The 25,204-nt window shown below is 43.4% G+C and overlaps 2 protein-coding genes across 4 annotated transcripts; both read left to right on the top strand.

The window, feature by feature from the left end:
* The first annotated feature begins 2,410 nt into the window (after positions 1 to 2,410).
* LOC123145265 (protease Do-like 7) lies at positions 2,411 to 16,640 on the top strand. Of its 2 annotated transcripts, XM_044564635.1 has the most exons (25): positions 2,411 to 2,854; positions 2,990 to 3,060; positions 3,166 to 3,300; positions 4,354 to 4,412; positions 4,558 to 4,594; positions 4,754 to 4,879; positions 5,418 to 5,507; positions 6,774 to 6,839; positions 7,110 to 7,166; positions 7,286 to 7,351; positions 8,450 to 8,557; positions 8,716 to 8,796; positions 10,098 to 10,147; positions 10,569 to 10,734; positions 10,834 to 11,331; positions 11,923 to 12,105; positions 12,192 to 12,294; positions 12,451 to 12,621; positions 12,706 to 12,785; positions 12,871 to 12,915; positions 13,184 to 13,411; positions 13,558 to 13,773; positions 13,863 to 14,020; positions 15,969 to 16,080; positions 16,203 to 16,640. In XM_044564635.1, exons 1-25 carry the CDS (start codon positions 2,617 to 2,619, stop codon positions 16,377 to 16,379), a joined length of 3,321 nt encoding a protein of 1,106 aa, XP_044420570.1. In that variant the 5' UTR covers positions 2,411 to 2,616; the 3' UTR covers positions 16,380 to 16,640. The 2 variants fall into 2 exon arrangements, with proteins under 2 accessions (XP_044420570.1, XP_044420571.1); XM_044564636.1 differs by lacking the exon at positions 12,871 to 12,915.
* A 666-nt stretch (positions 16,641 to 17,306) lies between these two features.
* On the top strand, positions 17,307 to 19,014 carry LOC123141698 (proline-rich protein 2). Of its 2 annotated transcripts, none has more exons than XM_044560782.1 (2): positions 17,307 to 17,574; positions 18,032 to 19,014. In XM_044560782.1, exons 1-2 carry the CDS (start codon positions 17,520 to 17,522, stop codon positions 18,682 to 18,684), a joined length of 708 nt encoding a protein of 235 aa, XP_044416717.1. In that variant the 5' UTR covers positions 17,307 to 17,519; the 3' UTR covers positions 18,685 to 19,014. The 2 variants fall into 2 exon arrangements, with proteins under 2 accessions (XP_044416717.1, XP_044416718.1); XM_044560783.1 differs by lacking the exon at positions 17,307 to 17,574 and adding an exon at positions 17,583 to 17,845.
* The last annotated feature ends 6,190 nt before the right edge of the window (positions 19,015 to 25,204 follow it).

Genomic DNA, 25,204 nt, shown 5'->3' with positions numbered 1-25,204 from the left:
CGTAACTCTCCGGTACTCCGAAAAATACCCGAATCACTCGGAACCTTTCCGATGTCCGAATATAGCCTTCCAATATATCGATCTTTACGTCTCGACCATTTCGAGACTCCTCATCATGTCCGCGATCTCATCCGGGACTCCGAACAACCTTCGGTACATCAAATCACATAACTCATAATACAAATCGTCATCGAACGTTAAGCGTGTGGACCCTACGGGTTCGAGAACTATGTAGACATGACCAAGACACATCTCCGGTCAATAACCAAAAGCGGAACCTGGATGCTCATATTGGCTCCTACATATTCTACGAAGATCTTTATCGGTCAAACCGCATAACAACGTACGTTGTTCCCTTTGTCATCGGTATGTTACTTGCCCGAGATTCGATCGTCGGTATCACCATACCTAGTTCAATCTCGTTACCGGCAAGTCTTTTACTCGTTCCGTAATGCATCATCCCGCAACTAACTCATTAGTCACATTGCCTGCAAGGCTTATACTGATGTGCACTACCGAGAGGGCCCAGAGATACCTCTCCGACAATCGGAGTGACAAATCCTAATCTTGATCTATGCCAACTCAACAAACACCATCGGAAACACCTGCAGAGCATCTTTATAATCACCCAGTTACGTTGTGATGTTTGATAGCACACTAAGTGTTTCTTCGGTATTCGGGAGTTGCATAATCTCATAGTCATAGGAATATGTATAAGTCATGAAGAAAGCAATAGCAATAAACTAAACGATCATAGTGCTAAGCTAACGGATGAGTCTTGTCCATCACATCATTCTCCTAATGATGTGACCCCGTTCATCAAATGACAACACATATCCATGGTTAGGAAACTTAACCATCTTTGATTAACGAGTTATTCAAGTAGAGACATATTAGGGACACTTTGTTTTGTCTATGTATTCACACATGTATCAAGTTTTCGGTTAAAACAATTCTAGCATGAATAATAAACATTTATCATGATATAAGGAAATATAAAATAACAACTTTATTATTGCCTCTAGGGCATATTTCCTTCAATAGGTGCCTCCTCGTCGGAGTGGATCTGGTGCGCCGGGGCAATTGGTGCTACCGGGGCATCGGATCCTGTTGCGCATTCAAAAGTGTTCAAAGAATCTGAAAAAATTAGTGCATTGACACAACATCAAGTTATGTTGGCACAAAAATTCAAATTAAAATTCAAAATATTGCTCGAGATACAAAAATGACAAATTTGACATCAATGTGCTAATGGGCCAAAACTAAAGCCCAACTTGTTTTATGTACTCCCTCCGTCCGAAAAAGCTTGTCTCAAGTTAGTGTTAGATACACCCATTTGAGGGACAAGCTTGTGAGGGAAAAGCTTTTTTGGATGGAGGGAGTACTATTTAGTGTCAAATTTGAGACTTTTGTATCTCGAACAATGTTTCAAATTTTAATCTGAATTTTTTTGACAACATATATTAATGTTGTGTTAATGTAGTATTTTTTCTTCAATTTTTTTTGAACATTTTTGAATGGGCAATGGGTGACCGGTGCACTGGTAGCACCAATTGCCCCGGTGCACCAGATACATCCCTGCCTCCTCGTGGGAGTACAGTTGTGCTTCACCCATGTGGGACCACATGTTCGTTTAGTTGAAAGCGGTACGTTTTCGAAGCACATAATAAGGAATTCAAAAATGTTCATGAACTAAAAAATGTTAGCAAATTTCAGAAATTATTTCCAAATTTCCAAAAATATTCATCTATTAGGAAATGTTTGCAATTTGTTTCCAAAAGTTTAAAAATGTCGTCCATTCAAAAAATGTTCACAAATTTAAAAATTTGTCTCCAAAATTCTAAAAATGTTAATGAATTCATTTTTTTCATTTTTAAAAAATATTCTAAACTTTTGAAAATGTTTGTGAAATTCAAAAAATCGCGAATTTAAAAATATTCCTAATTTCAAACAAAAGAAAAATAAATAAAGGAAAAGTAAAAATAAACCTAAAAAGAAAAAAGTAAAACAGAAAAAAGTAAAAAAATAAGAAAGAACGAAAATGAAAAAAGCAGGGAAAAACTAAAAAGAAAAAACACAAAAAACCCAAGTCTGGAGAAAGGGAGCTAGTTGACCGTACTTAGCTGTAGCACAGAGAGAGGGTGCGCGGTACCTCGTTATTCCCTGACCTAGGCGCTAAATTAAATAGGATCTCCAGTGTTCTATAATAAAGAAAAGAAAAACTTATCGCAGACCAACAAGGCCTAATCCAGATCCAGTGACTCAGCAAGGAAAAAGAATATCCCACTCAAAAAAGGCGAGGAAAAAGAAACTCTATTTTTTAGTTAATAACGCCCACGGCCACGGGAGCGTGACTCAGGGTGGTCTCCCCCTCTAAAATCTCGTGGGAGCAGTCCAAAATCCTTGTTTACCAGCTCCACTCCCAACCTCCCACCCCCGGTGATCTCATTCCCACCCCTCCTCATCACATCGCCCGCGTGAGCGATTGTTGTTGATAAAAAAATAAAAATCCTCCCTCCCTCCCTCTGAAACTGGAACTGGAGCTCCTCTCTCTCTCTGGCCGTGGGGAGCTCTAAACCCTAGCGGCAGCGGCAGGGGAGCCAGATCGCCGCCGCGATGGAGAGCCCCGTGAAGGAGGAGGTCGGCGGGGAGCTGGCGATGGAGATCGAGTCCAGCGTCACGGCCGAGGACTGGCGCCGCGCGCTCTCCCGCGTCGTGCCCGCCGTCGCCGTCCTCCGCACCACCGCGCCGCGCGCCTTCGACACCGAGGTCGCCGGCGCCAGCTACGCCACCGGCTTCGTCGTCGACAAGGCCCGGGGCATCATCCTCACCAACCGTCACGTCGTCAAGCCTGGTGCGCGCCTCCCTCCCTCCACCTATCCGCCGATCCGATGCCTCCTCCTCCTCGTCGTCGTCGTCGTCGTCGTCGTGTAATACGTTCATTCATGTGTTCCGCGAATGACTCGTTTCTGTTGCTGTGTGCTCGTAGGCCCTGTGGTCTCGGAGGCGATGTTCGTGAACCGGGAGGAGATCCCTGTGTACCCCCTGTACCGAGACCCTGTTAGTGTTTGTTCCATTCCAGTCCGATTCTGTTCTGTTTTATTTTGTTTAACCCTGTGCCAATGGCGTATTGTTAATCCAACTTTCCCCTTCTTCTCAACACAGGTACATGATTTTGGTTTTTTTCGCTATGACCCAGGTGCCATAAAGTTCCTCAAGTATGAGGAGATCCCTCTAGACCCTGAAGCAGCATCTGTTGGGCTAGAAATCCGAGTTGTCGGCAATGACAGTGGCGAAAAGGTTTCCTTATACGCTAGTTCATTCGCTCCCTGGTTGCTGTTTATGAACCATAGTATCCCGTAAAGTGATGCAGCACGAGGAATTCAGTGTTGGATTATGGGAATGAAGCATGTTTAATTGCTTCTACCAGACCTTTTATTTCTTCTTCTGCCATCCTGTAAAACAAATCATTTCCACTTCAAAATTCATAGGCTCAGTTCCTTGAAACCACACTAGTAAAATGTCACATCATGCCATTTCAGCAAGATAATGATATCTTAACTGTATGGAATACTAAGCATTTGTTTCGTTCTCTTCTCAAAAAATTAGGAGTGACCCTACCTGAATCTCTTTCTCCTTACTGCTATTAGCAATCATATTCCACAGCGCAAATGTGATGAAATGCTTGTGAGGGTTTTGCATGTTAGAAAAATAATGATGCGCACACCATCTTTCTTTGTGTCTAACTCAGCAGAACTATTTACGTTTCAGTTAGATGAATGTGGTGCTTAATTAGGAGCTTTTGATCTCCAACCTTTCCATACTTAAGACCATAAGCTTACTAGTAGTTGGAATTGATATTCCTTGACCTGGAATGCACTTATTCAACTACTCCCTCAGTTTCTAAATATAAGCCATTTTAGGGATTTTAATGCGGACTACATACGGATGTATATAGACATATTGTAGATTCACTCATTTTGCTCCGCATGTAGTCCTTATTGAAATCTCTAAAAAGACTTATATTTAGGAACAGAGGGAGTAGTTAATACAGAAACAGTAGACATGTGCTAAACAGCGCTAGTGACGACATTTGGTATGATAGATGATAGCTAGAAAAGGAATTTGGAACAAATTGTTTATGTCAGCATTGAAACAAAGTCCTATTAAGTTTGCAACTGAGATTGTGACATCTGTGTTATGCGGCATGCTGGATTTGATGTGGATTCCCCTAGATACGGGGGTTCCTACTTAACAAGGATACGTGTGAAAATAATAACTGATTAGCTGTGGGAAATTGTTTAAATTGTGTTGCATACTGTAAAATTTTCTGATTCATCTTCCTTGATTTAGGTTTCAATTTTGGCGGGAACACTTGCTCGACTGGATAGAGAAGCGCCTCACTACAAGAAGTACGCTTTACTTTTTTGCATTACAAGTTTATGATATGGGCTTATGATATTTTCTTTACGCTCCTAGCTGCCCCAAGCTTGTAGACAGTATATAAGATTATTACACCATGCATCGTATATATTCTAACCCTTAATTCTTTGACAGGGACGGGTACAATGATTTCAACACATTCTATATGCAGGTGCTTCTCTTTAGCTACTCAATATGACATGTGTACATGTTTGATTGAATTGCTGGATTTGTGCATCTGAAATGATCTTTTATTGCATTGATGCCATACAACTTGTTAATTGTCTTGTTGTTGATGCTCATAAGTTAACGTGATTGTTTGTTTCTTTAGGCTGCATCTGGAACTAAAGGTGGCTCTAGTGGTTCCCCAGTTGTTGATTGCCAAGGAAGAGCTGTTGCCCTGAATGCTGGAAGCAAATCTTCCAGTGCTTCTGCTTTTTTCCTTCCATTAGAACGTGTAAGTATCATTAGTACATTAGTAACATTACTACCTCCTCATACTATTTTGAGATGTACCGGAATTGTGGGTTAATATATTAATCATAAGGAAATGGGTTAATATATTAATCATAAGGAAATGATACTGCTAGTTAAACCAGTGTTAGGCATTCATAAATCATCCATATGTAATTAAAGTAACACATACTAAATTTAGTTGGCTTTACAGAAAATTTCATTTCAGCTAGAGGCGTCATGTGACCGATGTACTTCACTTCACCAAAAAAAGAACAGAAAACAGAAACAAATGCGAGTTTGACATTGTCTAGTTACATATAATTATAAACATCATTGTTTATAAGGCGGTAAGGCAACCTAAGGCGACACCACCCGCTCTAGCGCCTAGGCGATGCTTAAGTGCCTAAGGCGGGCATATTTGTAAGGCGTTGCCAGGGCGCCTTAAGGCAGGACGCCTTAAAAACACATCATGCTATTTAAGATTGATTGTTCATGACACTCTTATTTTTGTTAACATTGTTTGTTTAAACTATTTCCAGGTTGTTAGGGCACTGAATTTGATACGTGATTGTTGGGATGCATTTGGTATCAAGTCAGAATCTGTTTATATTCCTCGTGGTACACTGCAGGTGTGCATGCTGTCCGATGATACCATTTTTTAATTGTAGATTTTGTTTAAGTTGAGAGCTACTTATGACTTATGGTGAACAGTGAACTTTGTAGTCTTGTTAAATCTGCCTGTATGTAACCTTGAAGAACTTCAACAGTGTAGAATAGTCTTCTGGTCTTTCTGCTTATAGTTGTAGTATATATTGGATAACATGAGTGTAGAATGGTTCCACAAAATTCGCGCGTATGCTAGTGCAGTACTGCAGTGTCAAGTAGCTCTGAATCATATGAGCATGGCACATGGAAATGAAGCAATGCTTTCTTAATGACCTATATTTTTTCAACTCTTCCTTCTCTACAAATATTTCTAGTTTAGAATGCAATGAATATCTTACCTGTTATTTGCACTCAGCATCTAAATTGGCTATTATAACTGTTTACCATTCTTGTTCAACACCTAGAACTGAAGTTCACATAGCGTGTTGCAGAAGCATAGCACTAGAGTTCTGTATTGAGGATAATGGAAATGTGAGGATAATGGAAATGTAGTGGCATGACATGCTTGTTTATCAATAGGAAGTTGAACAACCAACACTGAAATAGAAAAAAGAGCTTATGTTGTATTATGACCAATGCTTTGCTTCTATTAAGTGTTCTGGGGTATGGATTCAAATTATAAGGGCATGTTGGTCTGGAAATAACTCACTTAGGCTGGTTTCACCATTTTGGCCAGTTGTTTGATTTGCTGCCACACTTGTGGTGTGCTCATAAGTCATAATTTCTTAGCATCATGCCCCACCTGTCATTGGCACTTTCTTTATGTGCAGAACTTCTACACTGATGGTGGATGATTTGCTCACCACGAAAGCGTGGGGCACCACACTTATGGCATTGTGTAGCTTCAAACCAAACACGCCCTTTAGGTTTCTATGATCAACATATGGATTGTATGAAATCCTGTAATGTATCTGGACTGAAGTGCTGCTACACACTGGATGGTATAGTGTATAATGTTCAGTGATGCCACAACTGTACAATTACAGAGCACTGCATAAGCCACTGTGTAGCGGTGTTGGTATTATGGCTCACTGCCTCACTATTAAAAATACTGCTTTAAACCATGACAATTCGCAAAATTTGCCCAAGAAAAAAAATATTTAGTTAGGTAATGCTATTGGTGTTTTTATTAGTTGTAATTTTTGTTTATCATCGATCACTGTTGCTTTACTCTGCCCTAGAGTCTGGACCTCACATTATTCCTATTCTATTTTTTGTCCTTCTTAAAGATGACCTTTCAACACAAAGGATTTGAAGAAACTCGGCGTCTTGGACTGAGGAATGAGACAGAGCAGGTATTTACACTGTTCATGGTTTGCTAATTGTCTAGAAAATATCTGCCTGCCCCGGATCAAATTTATTGCTGGAATCAAGTTCAATCTGTTTACATTTTATGAACATAACTTTATCTATACCTGCTACTAGTTATGAATATTAGTTGTTCTACTTCTACTTGTTTATATCGGTAAACATCTACATTTTTCTTTCCATTGGAATACATTTTTGAATGTTAACCCTCATGCTCTGTGATTAAGTGCCGGAACTTGTCATTTTTGTTTGTACAGATGGTACGCCTTGTTTCTCCAGCAGGCGAAACTGGAATGCTGGTTGTTGACTCTGTGGTAATTTGCCTTTATTAGTTCTAACTTCTAAACATGATTGTACGTTGTTACTTGGCTTGCTGCTTCTTGTATTATGCCATTCTATGTCTTGCTGAAACTGGAGAGCTCTGTCCTTGCAGGTGCCAGAAGGACCTGCACATAAACATTTGGAACCTGGTGATGTGCTAGTTCACATCAATGGGGAGGTAATCATCGCTTTAAAGTGGCTTGCTATATTTGTTAGTGTACTCTGTAGCCTGATAACTTCAGACAGCAGTAGCAAATTAGCAAAACGTTGGTACCCACTGTTCTCTATTCCTATTCACCTAATACTGAAAACTGAAGATAATATATGTGACATGATGAATTTGTGATGATATCTTCTTTTTTCAAAAGTACCAAAACACAAACAACTCTAGGTTGTGAACCATTGGTTCAAAAGGATATACCCCTAACATTATCCGCGAACAATAATCTAACAATTGTCAGTTATCTGTACCATGCCAGTAATTAACTGCTATGTCATTTCATGTATGTTACAATCTTGCTGTTTGTTACTCCCTTCATATTACAAATACATGTCATTTTGGATGTCTACGGTCAAACTTTGAAAACTTTGTCTATAAATACTGTTTCAAATTTTTAGGTTGAGAACTTACCAATCATATGCTTAGATTTGTCTCAAAAAGTATATTCATAAGAGAGGTTGGGGTAGACCAAACTTGATATGGGAGGAGTCCGTTAAGACAGATCTGAAGGACTGATATCACCAAAGAACTGGCCATGGACAGGGGTGCATGGAAGGTAGCCATCCACGTGCCAACAATGAGTTGGTTTCAATATCTTATGGGTTTCAGCTCTAGCGTACCCCAACTTGTTTGGGACTAAAGGCTATAGTAAAAATTAGTGGGCGAAGGGTAAATCTTGAAGACCGTGTCAATATACAAAACGACATGTATTTGTGATATGGGGGGAGCATCCATAAATCCTGGTCAAGGCTTATGGTCTAACAATGTACCAGATCTGCAAATTCTAGGAAAAGTTCGCCAGTGTATATTGATCCAGAACGTTTTAAGCAAGTTTCCAGTTTCTTTTTAGTACCCAACCTCAAGGAAATCACATTTCTCCTTTCCATTTTACCTGTCCTGATATCATGTGGCATCGTTGATTGTACTACATTTTATCCTTTCCTTTTCCGACTCATTTTTGCACCAAGCATGTTACTAAACTAATTGCAGTTTCATATCTCATAAGTTTCTGACTGAAGCATGTTCTCACCAAGCATTTTACTTGACTAATTGCAGGTTGTAACCCAGTTTCTCGCAATGGAGACTTTACTTGATGACAGCGTCGGCAAGGAGGTAAATTTGCAGATTGAAAGAGGTGGAGTGCCTTTGACAGTAAAGTTAGAGGTAATTTCTAATTTTGACGCATCTTATTTAATATCTTCAGCAGAAAAGAACTTGTATATACTATTAATGTTTACTTCCTTTCACACCGATACAGCTGTTGCAACTATCTTTTTTAAAATAAAATCAGCAACCATATTTATGCCACTGTAACTCTTCAGGTTGAGGATTTGCACTCTATAACTCCAAATCATTTCTTGGAAGTCAGTGGTGCTGTCATCCATCCACTTTCATACCAGCAGGTAAGTTCCCCTCATTCCTTTTCAAGCTGATGCTCTCTTTGCTCTTTCAAGGAACGAGTACACATTTGTTTTTGTGGTACACTGCTTCAAAGAATAGTTGATGCAAATAAAATTTAAGAGTAAGTGAAATCTATTCTGGGGCTGTCAACAAGCCGACCTTGAGTGAGCCAAGGTTGGTTCAGCTCAAGCTATATACAAAATTCAAGTTCGAGTTGAACTCGAGCGAGCCTGACCAGTGAGTCTTTTCTTTGAACTTACATCCTTACTCAATTAGGCTTGGGATCAGCTTGACCAAGCTTGGTAATATAATGCCCCGCTTGATAAAAAGGCCAGCAACAAAACTGAGATTCAGAAACAAACTGCATGTATGACCTAATGAATAACCAAACAGGAAACTTGTGTTCTCAAAGGCTCAACACGCTATTAATCGCAACACATCCAAACCATGTGAAAAAGCTCACATTCCCAGAATATTGCCGGAAGAGGAGGTTGGCACTGGATTCAAGGCACCTGCCGACGCTTGGAGACGTATTCTATGGTGGTGGCGGAAGGTGTTCGAAGTAGTGGGAGGAGGCAGTGGCTGGAGCTGAGTTGGGCGGCGGCGGTAGGCTTTCTGTCGCGGTGGATGATATGACATTTGGAGTTTAGCTAGGGTTGCGAGATTGGAGTTCTGTCTGTTGTTGGGATGGGCCTTTATGGGCTGTTAGGCTCTTGTGTTGGGGTGAAACTAACATTAACACATAGGCTTTGGACAGAACAACGGAGGACTAGTGTTATCATTGGAGATTTTTTGGGGGGACAGAGTATGGTACGAGCTGTTATTGAGAATAGTATGAGCTCAGGCCAGGCCTGAATTGTGCTTCCAGTAGCTGGGCTCGAGTAGCTTGTTGAAGCCAAGTTTTCTTGACAGCGATACTATATTCCTTATTTCATGCTTATGTTGTTTGTGAGACCATAATTTGTATACAACTTAAACCATACGAGTATAGCAGAGTTGTTATGCAATGTTTAATTTATTGACTGGCTGCACTTTGGTTTCTGAAGTGTTGAGCTTTCTGCCCTATTGCATCTGTAAATCACAATTAGTCCACTTGAGTCAAACGCCGAATGGACACATGTTTAACTTCTCTGCTAGAAATGTTAATCTCGCCACTGTGGCCACATGTGTTCAGTAAACGAAATTGGACTGATGATAACATCATCATCCTATTCAAACTTATATTAAACTATATGAATGTATGTTGTTACAGTATATGTTTAAGTTTCACGCTGGTACTAATGTTGTTCATATTGCGTTTCAGGCTAGAAACTTCCGGTTCAAATGTGGTCTTGTATATGTTGCTGAGGCAGGGTAAGACAACTAGCCATAATTGCTGACATTACATTTCCTGAAAGAACTATTGATGTGAAGTGGTGATTCTAGCCAGTCCTTTATCAATCTTAGTCAGTGGACATCACTTTGCAATAGACTAGTAGAATTGCCTTGCATTTAAATTCTAACAAGGTGCCATTTTGCCAACTAAATCTGAATATCACAATGTTCCTAAAGAGTGTAAGCTGCAACGTATGTTTATTTGCTCCTCTCGTCTCCATCATTTTACTTGAAGATTATACCTTCCCAATTGTCTTATTTTCAAGTCTCCAGGGTCACTTTACTTCAAGTTTCAGTGATTTTCACCATGCGTTTCTTAGTTGTTTTTTTGTCCAAATATGTATATCAATATCAAAGCAATCATCCTTTTCTGTGACTTATTCAACACCGTGCAATGTAGGTACATGCTCTCTCGGGCATCGGTTCCACGCCATTCAATTATCAAAAAGTTTGCGGGAGAGGATATTGAAAATTTGGATGACCTTATTGCAGTTATTTCAAAGCTGTCTAGGGGAGCACGAGTGCCTCTCGAATATGTAAAGTACACTGACCGTTATCGGAACAAGGTACAAAAATGTTCCTTAGGAGCTTTATCATGATAAACCTTCCTTAGTAAATGTTGAGTTTTATATACAACTAAGCCCTCGCCTTATTTATGTGTTCAGTCTGTACTGGTGACAATTGATCAACACGGTTGGTATGCGCCTCCTCAGTTATACACTCGAAATGACGCAACTGGTCTGTGGAATGCAAAGTTGGCTATACCGCTCGAATCTCCCTTTGTAGTTTCTCATCGTGCCGGACATATGGATGCAAACTTAAATTCTGTTTCACCTTTGACTGAATCAAGTCCTATGGATCTCAAATGCCAGCACGAGTCTGAAAATACGGCAGATGGATGCGTAAAAATGCAAACAGATGAGGAGATTGCCGTAGATGGATCCCACTCTGGCGAAGATTCCATCATTGAGAAAAAAAGGCGCCGGGTGGATGAGGAGATAGCTGCTGAGGGAACTATATCATCTTTTGGAGATTTAGATGACATAAAAGATGGCGCATTGAGGCATCCTTCCAGTGTGGAAGGCTCTGACCTTGCTCGGACAATATCAAGTAATGCTTCATTGGCAGAACAAGTAATTGAGCCAGCTCTTGTAATGTTTGAGGTGAGTGCTATTCTCAAATCTAAAATTTGAGGAGCTATCACGGTTATGCTTATTTCGTTGTTTTAGTTTATTTGAATATTTGATGACGACAATGTTTGGTATATTCAGTACTCCCTCCGATAGTCCGATCCATGTTAATTGATGCTGCTTTAGGACAACTTTAGTGGATCGGAGGAAGTAGTTTATTTTCGTTTTTGAAGGTTACTTATGGCTTCATCATCTCTACCACCCCCTACTCCCTCTCTCTCTCTCTCTGATCCAACGGTGTCAACATTCAGAACAAGTGGCATCATTTCCTTAGAAATTCCGCAAACGATCTTAATATATTGATGATAGTGAACCAATGACACCTATACCTGTATGACAAATCTGTATCTTGTACAAATGTCCTGTTTTCGTTTCCTGTATGAAGTCATTTTTATTCTCTCATTTACTTGCATATCTACTGTTTTGCTCTTTACTCTTGGACCGGTGAATGAACTACTGCTATGTGTTTTACAGTACATCGTAACCAGCAATTGTTGGTTTCAGCTGTTTTGTGATTTGTGCTTATTCAAAACCTGACTCACCTGTACCTCTACTATTTTATAGGTGCATGTGCCACCAATATGCATGCTTGATGGAGTGCATTCTCAACATTTCTTTGGAACCGGTGTGATAATATATCATTCTGACTGCCTAGGTCTGGTTGCCGTTGATAGGAATACAGTTGCTGTATCTATCTCTGATATAATGCTCTCTTTTGCTGCATATCCCATTGAAATACCTGCAGAGGTAATGAGCTGAGCACCCATTTTGTTGACTAAATCCATGTCATATTGAATTTCAATTAATAGTAGCTTCCAAATTTTGGTTTTCAGGTTGTTTTTCTGCATCCTGTTCATAATTTTGCATTGGTTGCCTATGATCCTTCTGCACTGGGAGCTGGTGCATCTGTTATTCGAGCTGCTAAGCTTCTTCCTGGTTTGTTTCATTTTAGCGCCCCTTCTATTAATTTCCTAAAAGTATATTGTTTGGTCAAAGAAAGAGACTAAATTGCACAAGTATCAAGTAATATGGTCAGCGACTTAACAACCTTTTTGTACCGGTTTGTTTTTGCCATTTTGGATGTATATGTAGAACCTGCCTTGCGCCGAGGAGATTCTGTCTACCTAGTTGGGCTAAGTAGAAGCTTACAGGCTACATCAAGGAAATCAACCATAACTAATCCTTGCACGGCTGTTAATATTGGCTCAGCTGACTGCCCACGATATCGTGCAATAAATATGGAGGTCATTGAGCTTGATACTGGTACTTCCTATGCACATTTCAACTAACCTTCGTCGGTCTCATGTCTTGATTGTTTGTAATTGTACTGAAAACTGTTTTTTATAGATTTCGGTAGCTCATTTTCGGGTATATTGACGGATGAGCAAGGAAGAGTTCAAGCGTTATGGGCAAGCTTTTCCACCCAGGTTAGTTTGTGTTGGGAGTTGTTAACCTTGGTCTGTTTTTGTAAGTAATGACGCTCCCATGTTCTCAGGAGCATTTCTTGAAAAGATCAAAAGAAAAAAGAAAAGCACAAAACGGCAGCTTACGCCCAAGGTTAGCCGCTTGATATTTCCAACATCAAGTAAATGGGCAATGGAATAAAAATACATATTCAGTATGTAAAGATCCTAAATTGCGTTTAAGAATCTAAATGTTATACTGTATTAAGTAAAGCAGCCGATTTTCTTAGCCTTTTGCCTGACATCATGAGTCATAACCTGTAGTCCTAATGCTTGTAAAAAACCATGTAATGGTACTGTCCCTAGTTGTTACCTCGCATATACTTGACGGTGTAATTAACAACATAATTTTTTCTCTCCAGCTCAAATATGGTTGTAGCAGTTCAGAGGACCATCAGTTTGTTAGAGGTATACCAATATATGCAATAAGTCAAGTCCTTGAGAAGATAATCTCGGGTACTCCTGGACCATTTCGGCTTATCAATGGAATTCGAAGGCCAATGCCACTTGTCAGACTTCTGGAGGTGGAACTTTATCCAACTTTGCTCTCGAAAGCAAGAAGCTATGGATTGAGCGATAACTGGGTGCAGGTAATTAGCTTTCACTTAATCTCCCCAAAATTGTTTTTCCTGACCTGGCAAACGTGATTATATCGTTCCTCTGTGGCTTCTGGGCCTGAATATTGTGCGAGTATATCAATTGAGGCATTTATTGTAATATTTGATTATCTTTGTAGGCTCTCGCTAAGAAGGACCCTGTGCGCAGACAAGTCTTGCGGGTCAAAGGTTGTTTGGCTGGATCAAAAGCGGAAAAGCTTCTGGAACAGGGAGATATGATTCTGGCTATCAACAAGGAACCAATAACATGCTTTCTTGACATCGAGAATGCTTGCCAAAAGTTGGACCAATCTATCGATTCAGATGGCGTGCTTAACATGACAATATTTCGTCAGGTGAGGAAGGTTTATTACCTTTTTCTTGTACAGTTACAATATGAATCTAAAATATCTATATATATCATTATTACAACTGTTTCATGCAGGGAAAAGAAATTGACCTTATTGTTGGAACCGATGTAAGAGATGGTAATGGTTCAACAAGGATGGTGAATTGGTGTGGATCCATAATTCAGGATCCTCATTCAGCAGTGCGTGCACTTGGTTTCTTGCCCAAGGAAGGTCATGGAGTTTATGTTGCTAGGTGAGGAACATGTTTTTTTTTTAACAAATATTTATGCGCAAATATTAGCACCAACTCTGATGAGTTTTGACCACAGTATTTAGTTAAAAGTTATAATAAGCCTGTAGCAGCCACTATAGGTTTAAACTTTAAAGTGATCGGATTTGAGTGACTAGCATTAATTTGCTTAAGGGAGTGCTTTATTCAGTTGTTTTGGTGTACTAACACATTTAGGCCATGCTTGGTGCACCGGATTGGGACTCAAAACCGGAATATTTTACGAGCCCAGAAACACGCTTGGTTCGCCGTTTCACTATTTTTTTCTCCCCCGGTTTGGGTCCATTACACCCGAAAAACATTACAGAGCATGGGAGGCCACATTTTCTTTCCGTCGGCGAGAACCGAGAGTGAGAGAGAGAGAGAGAGAGAGAGAGAGAGAGGTGGCCCGATCCCGAGTTCCCTCGCCCACCCCCCTTTTGTGCTTCCCTGCCATCCATGACATTGACCTAGGGTTTCAGCGATGCGAGGTTAGTCGTTGTTGCCTGTTGATATTTTGGTCCAGCCAGGCATGGAAGGGACTGGAATTACACCTGTATGCAATCTTTCCAAAGAGCGGCCGGAAGGGGAATGGAAATACGGCTGTGTTCCACCAGATTACTTGTGACATGTACTTATATTACAGGTGTAAAGTATCTACTGGTGTAAATTTATTCCATGCTCCCAAGAGGGCAATTTTTTCGGAGTTATAAGCATGCAGCAGCCACTATAGGTTTAGGACCTCTTTGATTCAAAGGATTCTCATAGGAATTTTAGAGGATTAGAATCCTTAGAAATTTTTCCGACGTTGGTCGTTTGATTCATAGGATTGAACCCTATAGGATTTTTTCTTAAGTATCTTTTGTTTTTTTCCTGTAATGCTATCAAACAAACCAAAATCCTGTAGGATTCAAATGGTCATGACATTACAATGGCTCCTTGGATTCAAAGTATTTTCGTAGGAATTTTGGAGGATTAGAATCCATAGAATTTTTTCCTATGTTGGTTGTTTGATTCGTAGGATTGAATCCTGCAGGAATTTTTCCTAAGGATTTCTTTGTACTACTTCCCATAGGATTTCTAGCATCCACTCAAACCTCTTTGAAAGAATCCTTTGTTTTTCCTATGATGCAACCAAATAAACCAAAATCCTGTAGGGTTGAGATGAGCATGACATTCCAATCCTATATTTTTCCCATTCCTGTGTTTTTGAAATCCTTCGAATCAAAGAGATTTGAATCACTAGCAATAATTTGCTCAAGGGAGTGCTATTTTTCAGTTGTTTTGGTGTACTAACCACATTTAGGAGATTTGACTTGAGTATTTAGTTGCAGTTATAAACCTGTAGCAGCCATATAGGTTTTTAAGTGATCAGATTTGAATAGATTAGCAATGATTTGCTCAAGGGAATGCTATTTTTCACTTCAACACAGTTTTCAAGTCGTTCTGCTCTCTGGCTGTATACGACTTCACATGGAATTAGAAACGTGACGTGCCAATTAATACAAGAATACGACCCATAGGAACTGTAGTTTTGTTAGGCAAATATGTGAACCAAGTAATGGATTTCCTGAAAATAAGAAAGAGAGAATAGTGATCAATGGATGCCTTTTTCCTCTTGTGTCATGCTTCGTGAGTTCATCTATATCAATGAAAATGGATTGTGGTTTCTCCCGATATCAGCATATCTTGCGAAATCTCATCCTGTAATGGATGTCTTATCTGCATATTTTTCGATACTGCTTGGGTGGTGCTACCTCTAAATGCTAGGCATAGTTCAAGCCCACGCTTGGTCTGGATCCATCTGTCCTCCTTTCATTGCGATTGGCAAGGCAGGGTACCTATAATATGAGTATAATTTTTACATAATTATATAGATGTCAGGCGTGCAGTTTATAAGGGTTTAGGATTGAGCAGCAAGTTTGTTATGCAGATGGTGCCATGGAAGCCCCGTACATAGATATGGTCTTTATGCTCTCCAGTGGATAGTTGAAGTTAACGGGCAACCAACTCCAGATCTGGAGTCCTTTATTGAAGTGGTGAAGGTATGCATTGTCAATAGCAGTCTTCTTTTGGTATATTCCAGTCTACATTTTGTATTGATGGTGAACATGGTTCACATTTCATTTGATTCGAGTTAATATGGCTGGAATAATACTTTCCTCAGGGATTGGAAGATCGTGAGTTCGTTAGGGTGAAGACTGTCCACTTGAACGGAAAACCACGTGTGCTCACTCTGAAGCAGGACCTTCACTACTGGCCGACCTGGGAGCTCACTTTTGAACCGGAGACCGACACATGGAAGAGGAGAACAATAAAGGCGTTGCAGCCAACCGGGGCTTGATTTATTCTGCTTTGTTGTGATATTTTCAGCGGGCCTCGGCCTTGTCTAGGAAGGCCAAGCATGGAGAGGTGAGGAACTCTGAAATGCTTGTCGATGCCGGTGAGCTAGAATCAGGGTGGGCACTAGGAGGATATAGTGTAGTTCATAGATGACATATGGATTGCCTGTGGATAATTGGACTGCGAGGTGTGTCCTTTCTGTACCTATTGGATATATTTGTTATTCTCCTGTAGTAGAAGCAATAAACCATTTAGCGATTTAGCTCTCGTCTCAAACTATTTTATCCGTGGAGCACTTAGTTTGCAGTTTTTGGATATGGTGGAGCTGATACTCGGTCATTCAGTGTTTGGACCAAGCTATTCTGTATGCGAAGCTTCCCTTTGAGATTTGGACCTTGTGCCACCGATGTCGTGTTCGTCACACAGTGCATGGGCACTTTGGATGCGTAGCACGATATTCCTAAACCCAATCCTCAAAAGCATCGAGCATAGCCAAACCAAAGCCACTATCCGTCTTGAGAAAGTAGGAATCCCATTCACACCTGCGTAAATTCAGGCAAATCAACACGCAAGCAGGCAGAAGAGAGCAGCCGAAGCATCGAAACAACCTCATAGTCATCGTGTCCCTTTTGTGCGACGTGTTGACAAATGTAAACCATGCGCAGGCACCCACCTCTAGCATCATATATCTATGTAAGCCCGGGCGTACGTTCTACTAATTTCCTCTCCTCTGGAGCGCATATCTCCGGAGGAATATATTCCGCCACTACTACTACCAGTCGGCTCCGGGTCTAACAATTATCCGCGAAAACGAGGGCCGTCCCTTTAGATGCCTCCTGTTCTGTGCCACTCCGGTGGATGCCTTCCGCCGAGAGGAAAAGAAGCGCTTAGGTAGGCGCTCGTTGTTGTTGTTGGATTCCTTCTTTCTTTCGAGCGCTAGCATGCACGGTAGCACTAGCACCAACCGAACAATTGCTCAGTCTCTCCTTCTTTAAATGGTCCATCAGTTCCATTTCGTTGCCGCGAACTGAAGGAGAGCTAGCATGTATCCCGCGCCCAGACCCGCGCCGCGACGGGCACACGCGAGCCAGCAGCAGCAAGGCCAGCACCGTGCGAGATAGGGAGGGTGGGAAGGAAGGAGATGGGTTGCTATCCCCTGCGCGTGATCGTCTCCAAAGCGCTTGGGAAATGCAACGGTACGATGCGTCCCCTTGTTTTCTTTTCTCCTGCTTTTTCTCTGATGATTGATGATAGATAGTCCTGGGTCTAGAGAGCTCGCGCCTGGTTCACGGATGCCTTTCTTCTTTCGAACCATTCTCAAGCAGGAGGCAGCTTTGACCTTCCTTCTGCGCTGTTCTTTCTGGCAGAGTGTCGTTATGCACCAGTGCTAGAGACCTCTTGTCTTTCTCAAGATAGGTTTCCGTCGCTACAATTCAGTTCTACCTCTGCTACTAGTTTTTTCTTTGCGTAAGTTTCTGTACCATAGCTCATGCCGGAATATGTTCAGTTGATAGCCGAGCTTTGCTAGGAGTAGTATTCATTATTGTTTAACTCATGTCACGTGATCATATACTGTGTAGTCTCAGAGCTCCAACGTTTGTCACACAAACAAAGCAGCTAGCTGATGTTTGTGAGCTCCGGCGACATATGCAGGGCGCGAACGATGGATGGAGGACCAGAGGATGGACTACGCCATGGCATACCCTCCCGGCCCACACCCAGAGACGCTCTACATGCGGCCCGTGGCGCGCACCGTCACCTTCAGCGGCACCAACTCCGTGCACATGATCCCGCCAAACCCGCCACCACAGCAGCAGCAACACCCAGAGCCCCAAGCGCCACCGCCCCAGCACGAGCCCCAGCCGCAGCCCGAGCAGCCCGCTCCCGCGCCGGAGCAAGGCGCGCCGCCGCCCGAGCAGCAGCCGAGGCAGCCGAAGCGAGGCAAGAAGAAGCCGCCGCGCCGCGTCCGGTTCGGTCCCGAGCCACCGCCACCGCAGCAGCAGCAAGAAGAACACCAGGAGCAACAGCAGCAGCAGCCGGAGCACGCGCCGAGCAGCAACCCGGGCAACGGCGCGCCGGGCCACCACGGCCAGCAGGGCCGCGGGCCGCCGGGGTACCTGAGGTACACGCCGTCGCCGCTGCCGAGGTGGGAGGCGACGCCGAGGCGGCACGAGTACTTCTCCGGGGAGTACCGGTACAGCTACCCGACGCCGGTGCGCGAGGGCATCTACAGCATGGCCACCGACGCCAACCGCCTCACCACCATCTTCAGCGAGGAGAACCCCAACGCCTGCGCCATCGTCTGACTCTGACCCTGAGCGCTTGAAGTCGGCCGGCCGGCCGGCGAGGAATGAGGTTCTCCATCGCGCCGTATTTCCATTAGCTCTTTGCACCGCCTGATTGGAGGGAGGAGAATCCGGTTCCCTTCTCGTAGGCGTATGTTGTGCAGGCGAAAGAAAGGGGGAATAGTTGGGTGGTATGACACGATGAGATGAACATTCGCGTTGTCTGGATTCGGTTCGTAGGATATTACTTCCATGATGCTCTTTTCGCGCGCTTCTCTTGGAAAGCTAAGAAGAGATTTGTCAATGACTGTTGGCCACCAAAGACAGATTAATTAAGCATAATGTGTCTAAGAGGTGTATGCGATGGGAATGCATTGAACAGCGACCGTCTCCTTTCGCTGTCCTTCGGCCTAGAATTTACGTGATCAAATCATTGCAAAAATAGATGGAGAGCTCTCTCCGTTCTAAAATAAGTGTCTTAATCTTAGTATAATTTTATATTAAAATTAGTACTCCCTCCATTCCAAAATATAGTGCGTCCGCGCTTCCCGAGGTCGAACTTTGACCATAAATTTAACGAACGAGACCGATTGCGGCGGGAGCAAAAGTTATATCAATGAATTCGTATTCGAAAGAAGTTTTTAATTATGTAACTTTTTCTCCCGCCGCAGTCGGTCTCGTTCGTTAAATTTATGGTCAAAGTTCGACCTCGGAAAGCGCGGGCGCACTACATTGTGGAATGGAAGGAGTACAAAGTTGAGACATTTATTTTGAGACGAAGGAAGTACTTACTTATTACTAAGGTTCATTGAACATTGTTTGTCCCGAGACATGACTATTAACGCTACTTTCATGTACTAAATTGTCATAGTAGGGATCAACCAAAGCCCCGCTAAGACCAGGTGCATCTCGACCATCCTACTATGGTTCCTTCTAGATCTTGTATCTAGTCTACCATCTTCGTCTAGCCATTTTGCCTACCCCACAACGTCTTATGGACTACACGTATTTGACTCAAACACTTAACTCTCCGCATACACCAAGTCTTATAGATCTATACACTCATTCAACAAACTTCACCATAGCGTCCTTTGCCATCTTGAAATCACCATTTTGCTTGAAAACACATGCATGGTTAGACTCGGGTCTTCTCTTGTTTGCTCACTCGCATGAGCCGGTTGCCAAGCTCTTGATTGATAATATATCACCACACCTGGCTTCTCCTCAACTCTCAACGATGGTTGCTCGCACCTTGTACAGGTTGTTCTTGGTCCTCTTTCCCATCCACAAGCTTCTTGTCCTTCTTGATCCTCATGGTCTTCTTGTCCCTGTCCACCTTTGGACATAACCATTTCGATGGAGTTCGTCGATTGAACTTAGATCCCTCCGAGCCTTCCACACATCTCTAACATCATTGAGCACATGTCAACACCGTATTCAATCTCGATCTTGATATCTCCAATGCACCATGGCACATCGTCGTCTTGATAGACATATCTAAGATCACCAAACTTGCAGGAAGTTAAGCACACTTTTGTTAGGTGTGACATGATAAGAGCTTAGTGTATCCAAAATCCAGGCTTCATCGGATTACTCGTTTGATACGGTAAATAGGTCACCATCAGAATCACCGCTTTCTTTAGATGCTGGCGGTTCCTTCGGTCTTCTTCCACATTCAACACCCCCTCCTTAGGTGACCACTCGTTACAATGTGTCAAGGGGAAGTGGTTTTCATTATGTTCTTGTGCCGCACGTAATATATTTTCTTGCAATGCAGCTTTGCGCGCTACATAGTCGGTCATCCAAGTTGTGTCTAACTTCTATCTGCCACGCTGAAAGAATATGCGGTGCCCCCATGTTTGGTTTTGGTAATTGATGGCAATCTCTATGGACTAATGGTTGGCTCGAGTTATATTTGAAGAGTTGGTCCATAGGATTTTCTTGAAGTCCATGTGTAGGTTTCAAGGAGTTTATGTGATGACCAAAGTGCTATTCAAGGAATTATCCAAAGATGGTCATGTAGAAGACATGATACAAGGTTGATCAAGACTAAGTACAAAGAGTGATTCAACTTGATCAACACACAAAGCGTACAAGATGTACCGAGATGGATCAAGTGATCCCATGGTATGGTAAGCATTGTCCATCACGCTTTATGTACTAACTCATGGTCTATGTGAGAGTGTTTGTGGGGTTAGGTATGTTTCCATGGGCTTGCGTCAAGAGAAAGATTTCATACAACCCACAGAGGATGACATCAAGTGGTGATCGTCATCAAGATTGCGGTGTGCAAGTTCAAGTGGTGCATCATGAAGAGATCAAGTGCTTGAAGCGTGCCGTCCATTGTAGTGACAATGGACTTGTGAAGATGTGCCGAAGAGTGGCTCACCCATAGTGGAGTATGGGAGAGCTATCAACTAGTCTTCATCGAGCCAACACAATCAAGAAATGTGGTCCAACTTGAGGAAGTCAAGATCTACATCATCTATCTCGAGTGGACTTTGTGCAAGGCAAAGGTTTTCCCTTGATAGTTTTTATATTTTACCGGTCTCATGGTGGTAGTTGGGAGACCGGGTTATAGGATCGATTGCCGTACTATCAAGGGGGGCTCTCAGTTGGTAGCTTGATCGTATCGTTCGTAGAGAGCTTAAACCATTGCATCCTTGCATCATTTTTCTTGGTTCTTGTTTGGTGTTTCTCCTTGTGAGATTTGGAGCTTATGGTCATCTTCATGACAAGCTCGAATTCATCGAAAATGGAGTTCATTTGTGCATCTTCTATGATGTTTTCGACGTTGGAGTTTTCGCCGGTTCTTCATTCATAGAGATTTGAAGCCTTAGATCATCGCTGTTGGATAGTTCTTGTCGCCCTCTATCCAACAAGCTTGAGTTTGCTCAATTCAGAGCTCATATGTAGAAGTTATGGCAGTTCAGGTTTTATTGTTTCCATCTGTTTGCTTGGGCTTCATTGTAGCACCCCAAGCGGTAGTACCGCTTAGCTGAGCGGTAGTACCGCTTATGGGCGGCAGTGCCGTGCGTGGTACCGCTGCTTTTGGGGTTGCGATTTTTCGTGTCAGCTTGCACGGCAGTGGGACGGTAGCACGAGCGGTATACCGCTTTCAAGCGGTAGTACCGCCCCTGCACTTCCGCTTCCCTTTCTGGATGCTGCGTGTTCTCAGCGGTAGTAGAGCGGCTGTGGTGGACAGCACTACCGCGTGTAGGCGGTAGTACCGCTGGCTCCAGCGGTAGTGCCGCTGGCTCCAGCCGTAGTGCCGCTGATGCGGCTCTGCCTCGCCCCCTGTTTTGCTCTGCCTCCTTAGTGCCCTGTGCTGCGACCCCAGCGGTAGTACCGCTCCGGTGGCACTACCGGCTTGTGGTCTTGCATTGTTGCACCGCACTACGTGCACTACCGCTCCTCTGAGCGGTAGTACCGCTTGTATGCGGGCTGAACACATAACGGTTGGATTCGGGAGTGCCTATAAAAGGGGATCTTCTTCCCCATTGAACCTTATCCTTTGATCATGTGTTCTTTCCCCATTGTTGACCTTCTTCGAGCTTTCTATCTCTCAATCCCTCCATCGATTCTTGCTAGTTTTTGGGGGAAAAGAGAGAGGAGATCTAGATCCACATTTCCAGCAATCACTTTCTCCTCTTTGTGAGGGGAACCCCTTGGATCTAGATCTTGGAGTTCTTGGTGTTCTCCTTCTTGTTCTTCCTCTCTTTTTCCTCCATAGCTTGCCACTGCATTAGTTGTATCGGTTTGAGTTCTCCATGGTGATACGTGGAAGTGAAAAGTTGAGAAGCTTATTACTCTTGGATGCTTGGTACTCTAGAGCTTATTCCTCCTGGGTGCTTGGGTGTCCTAGACGGTTGGTGGTGCCTCGAAGCTCAATCATTGTGGTGGAAAGCTCCGGGCAAGCATTGGGGTCTCCAATTAGGTTGCGCAGATCGCCCCGAGCAATTTGACGGGTACCGGTGACCGCCCCCAAGGGTTGCCAAAGTGTACGGGTTCAATGACCGTCCCCAAGGGTTGCCATTTGTACGGGTTCGGTGACCGCCCTCAAGGGTCCCTTAGTGGAATCACGGCATCTTGCATTGTGTGAGGGCGTGAGGAGATCACGGTGGCCCTAGTGGCTTCTTGGGGAGCATTGTGCCTCCACACCGCTCCAAACGGAGATTAGCATCTGCAAGGGTGTGAACTTCGGAATACCTCGCCGTCTCCGCGTGCCTTGGTTGTTATCTCTTACCCGAGCCATTTACTTATGCACTTTACTTTGTGATAGCCATAATTTTTCATGTTATATATCTTGCTATCACTTAGTTGTTTATCTTACTTACATAAGTTGTTGGTGCACATATGTGAGCCTAGTTGTTGTAGGTTTTGTGCTTGACAAAATAACCGCTAGGTTTATTCCGCATTTGTTCAAGCCTAAACTATAATTATTTTAAAGCGTCTATTCACCCCCTTCTCTAGGCGACATCCACGATCTTTCACACGCACTGTAGGGAATGTGCTTGGTCACTGGCTTCATGGTATACCATGCAAGTTTAGCGTGTTCATAAGGGTGAGAGCATAAACGTAGATTTGGCCATTATGACAATGTAGTATTGATATGATTTTTAATTATACAAATTCATCTCCATTGCAAGATTATCTATCGGTATACACACTAGCTTCGTTCGTGGTCTATTCTACAATGATACGAACACCGACATTTGTTTACAACAATGTGTATGTGTTTGGAGCAGGTGTCCAAGAATGTTTTAACCCCTTATGGGTGGCAGCATAGTCTTCATACATGCCTTTCCCCTCTCCTCGTTAGGAATTGCTTTGTTTTTGTGTGATTGTACCCTTTGTTGACGTGTTGCCTAAGTTTGTGCATTTTTGGTTGTACATCTTATTTAAGCAGGGGTCGGGTATATACTCTGTTATATTCATATATCCTTGATACAACATTATTATTCAATAAAAAGGAAACCACTTCCTTTCAGCCGGTTGATTTTGTCGCTCGCATCGCTCGCCTCCCTTGGCTATCACGCGTCCCCTATGGACCCCACATACAATGTGTCCTAGAAATACCTAGGGCAACCCCATTCCCATTCTCTTGTATTTTGTCCCTCATTTTCCTACTCATTCTCGACCTGCATGGGGCGCTGCTATACACATGTTGTCGCCAACATGAACCAAGCACCGCGCACCCCATCATGCTGCTCGCTGCAAGGGATGATGTGGTCGTGCGCCACCGCCATCGTTTTTGCTGCAGGGACACTACACCGCCGCTGCTGGAGAAGGCTGCCGACTGACATGCGAAGGGGCGACTGACACCTCTGCCGCGAAGCCACTAGGTGATGCTGTGACGTGTATGCAGTGATGCTGAGAGAGAGCATTGGAGCTGCTACTGTCGGAGATGTTGGAGGCGATGCTGTGATAGTCGTCAGGATGCATGCTACTGTTGTGACGGCCACCAGAGATGCCACGAGGCAATGCCGTGACGGTTTTTGGGATGCTGCGAGGTGATGTTGCAAGGCGATGCCACGGCGCGGCTGGTGATGCTGCGAAGGAGTGCCAGAGTTGCTGCTGCGACGGCCACCCACGACGCGGGGAGGCAATGTGTCGATGCGATGTTGCAACGGCCACCGGCGATGCTGCGAGGGAAGGGATGAAGTTGTTGCTGTGAGGCGATGTTCCGACAGCCTTGGCAATGCTGTGGCGGCTGGATGGAGGATCCGACGAGCGTGTTGTGAGGTGATAGTCAATGCGATTAGGGGGTGATATGCTGCGAGGGATGTGGCAAGGAAATGGTTATGCACTATAAGGTCACGCGAAGGTTGCTGATAATTTCCTATCCACAGTCGTGCCTAGCGCTGGCCTTAAACAAAAATACCCTTTACATAAAAAAGGCACAAGGTCAAGACTGAATCCCTTGGCTCCTGAGTTAATTGCAAGAACCCACCATATTGAGGGGCGAGTTTGCAGAAATAACGGTCCTATGATTTTGTGTGTGAAAAAAACACAATATCTATAGTATTTTTTTTGCGTAAACCATGAATCAGTGAGTTAGATCACTTTGAGCACATTTATGATATATGGGTCCCGCTCATCAGAAGCTGACTTGGTAGAAAAATGCCACATGGGCAATTTGATTGGTCTTCTGTAGCCAAAACCCTAGCACAACCCACTCTCTCTTCTTCCTCTCGCCCGTCGCCCTCGACTCCTTCTGTGTCGGTCTCTGCCGCAGCCAGTGCCCATCTCCCCCACCGCCGCCTCCACCATCCCTACCCTCAACTTCCCTCCCTAATTTGTGTTTGGAAAGTACCGCCACGCTATGGACACCTTGTGGAGGTGCCCCATCGCCGCGCCTCCCCTCTAGCAGGGAAAGAAGGGCCGCCCGAGGCACATCCCCAGGAGCTCCTTGTGCCACCTGCGCTTCCTCTGTGAGCGCCTCCACACCGATGGCGCTAACAACGGTTGCTCCCCATTGTGAACAACATAGCGGCGGTGAGGCACCTGCGCCACCCGCGATTCCTCTACGAGCGCTGCC

The sequence above is a fragment of the Triticum aestivum genome, chromosome 6D (genome assembly GCF_018294505.1).
Source record: "Triticum aestivum cultivar Chinese Spring chromosome 6D, IWGSC CS RefSeq v2.1, whole genome shotgun sequence".
Taxonomy (NCBI): Eukaryota; Viridiplantae; Streptophyta; class Magnoliopsida; order Poales; family Poaceae; genus Triticum; species Triticum aestivum.
The sequence above is the reverse complement of the archived record's forward strand: the minus strand, read 5'-3'. Positions and strand labels throughout refer to the sequence as shown.

Excerpts from the sequence above, each read along its gene's own strand:
- LOC123145265 (XM_044564635.1), top strand. The coding sequence starts at position 2,617 with ATGGAGAGCCCCGTGAAGGAGGAGGTCGGCGGGGAGCTGGCGATGGAG. Across the intron at positions 5,508-6,773 it reads TTCCTCGTGGTACACTGCAG|ATGACCTTTCAACACAAAGG; the intron begins GTGTGCATGCTG and ends TCCTTCTTAAAG. Across the intron at positions 12,622-12,705 it reads GGTCATTGAGCTTGATACTG|ATTTCGGTAGCTCATTTTCG; the intron begins GTACTTCCTATG and ends TGTTTTTTATAG.
- LOC123141698 (XM_044560782.1), top strand. The coding sequence starts at position 17,520 with ATGGGTTGCTATCCCCTGCGCGTGATCGTCTCCAAAGCGCTTGGGAAA. Across the intron at positions 17,575-18,031 it reads AGCGCTTGGGAAATGCAACG|GGCGCGAACGATGGATGGAG; the intron begins GTACGATGCGTC and ends CGACATATGCAG.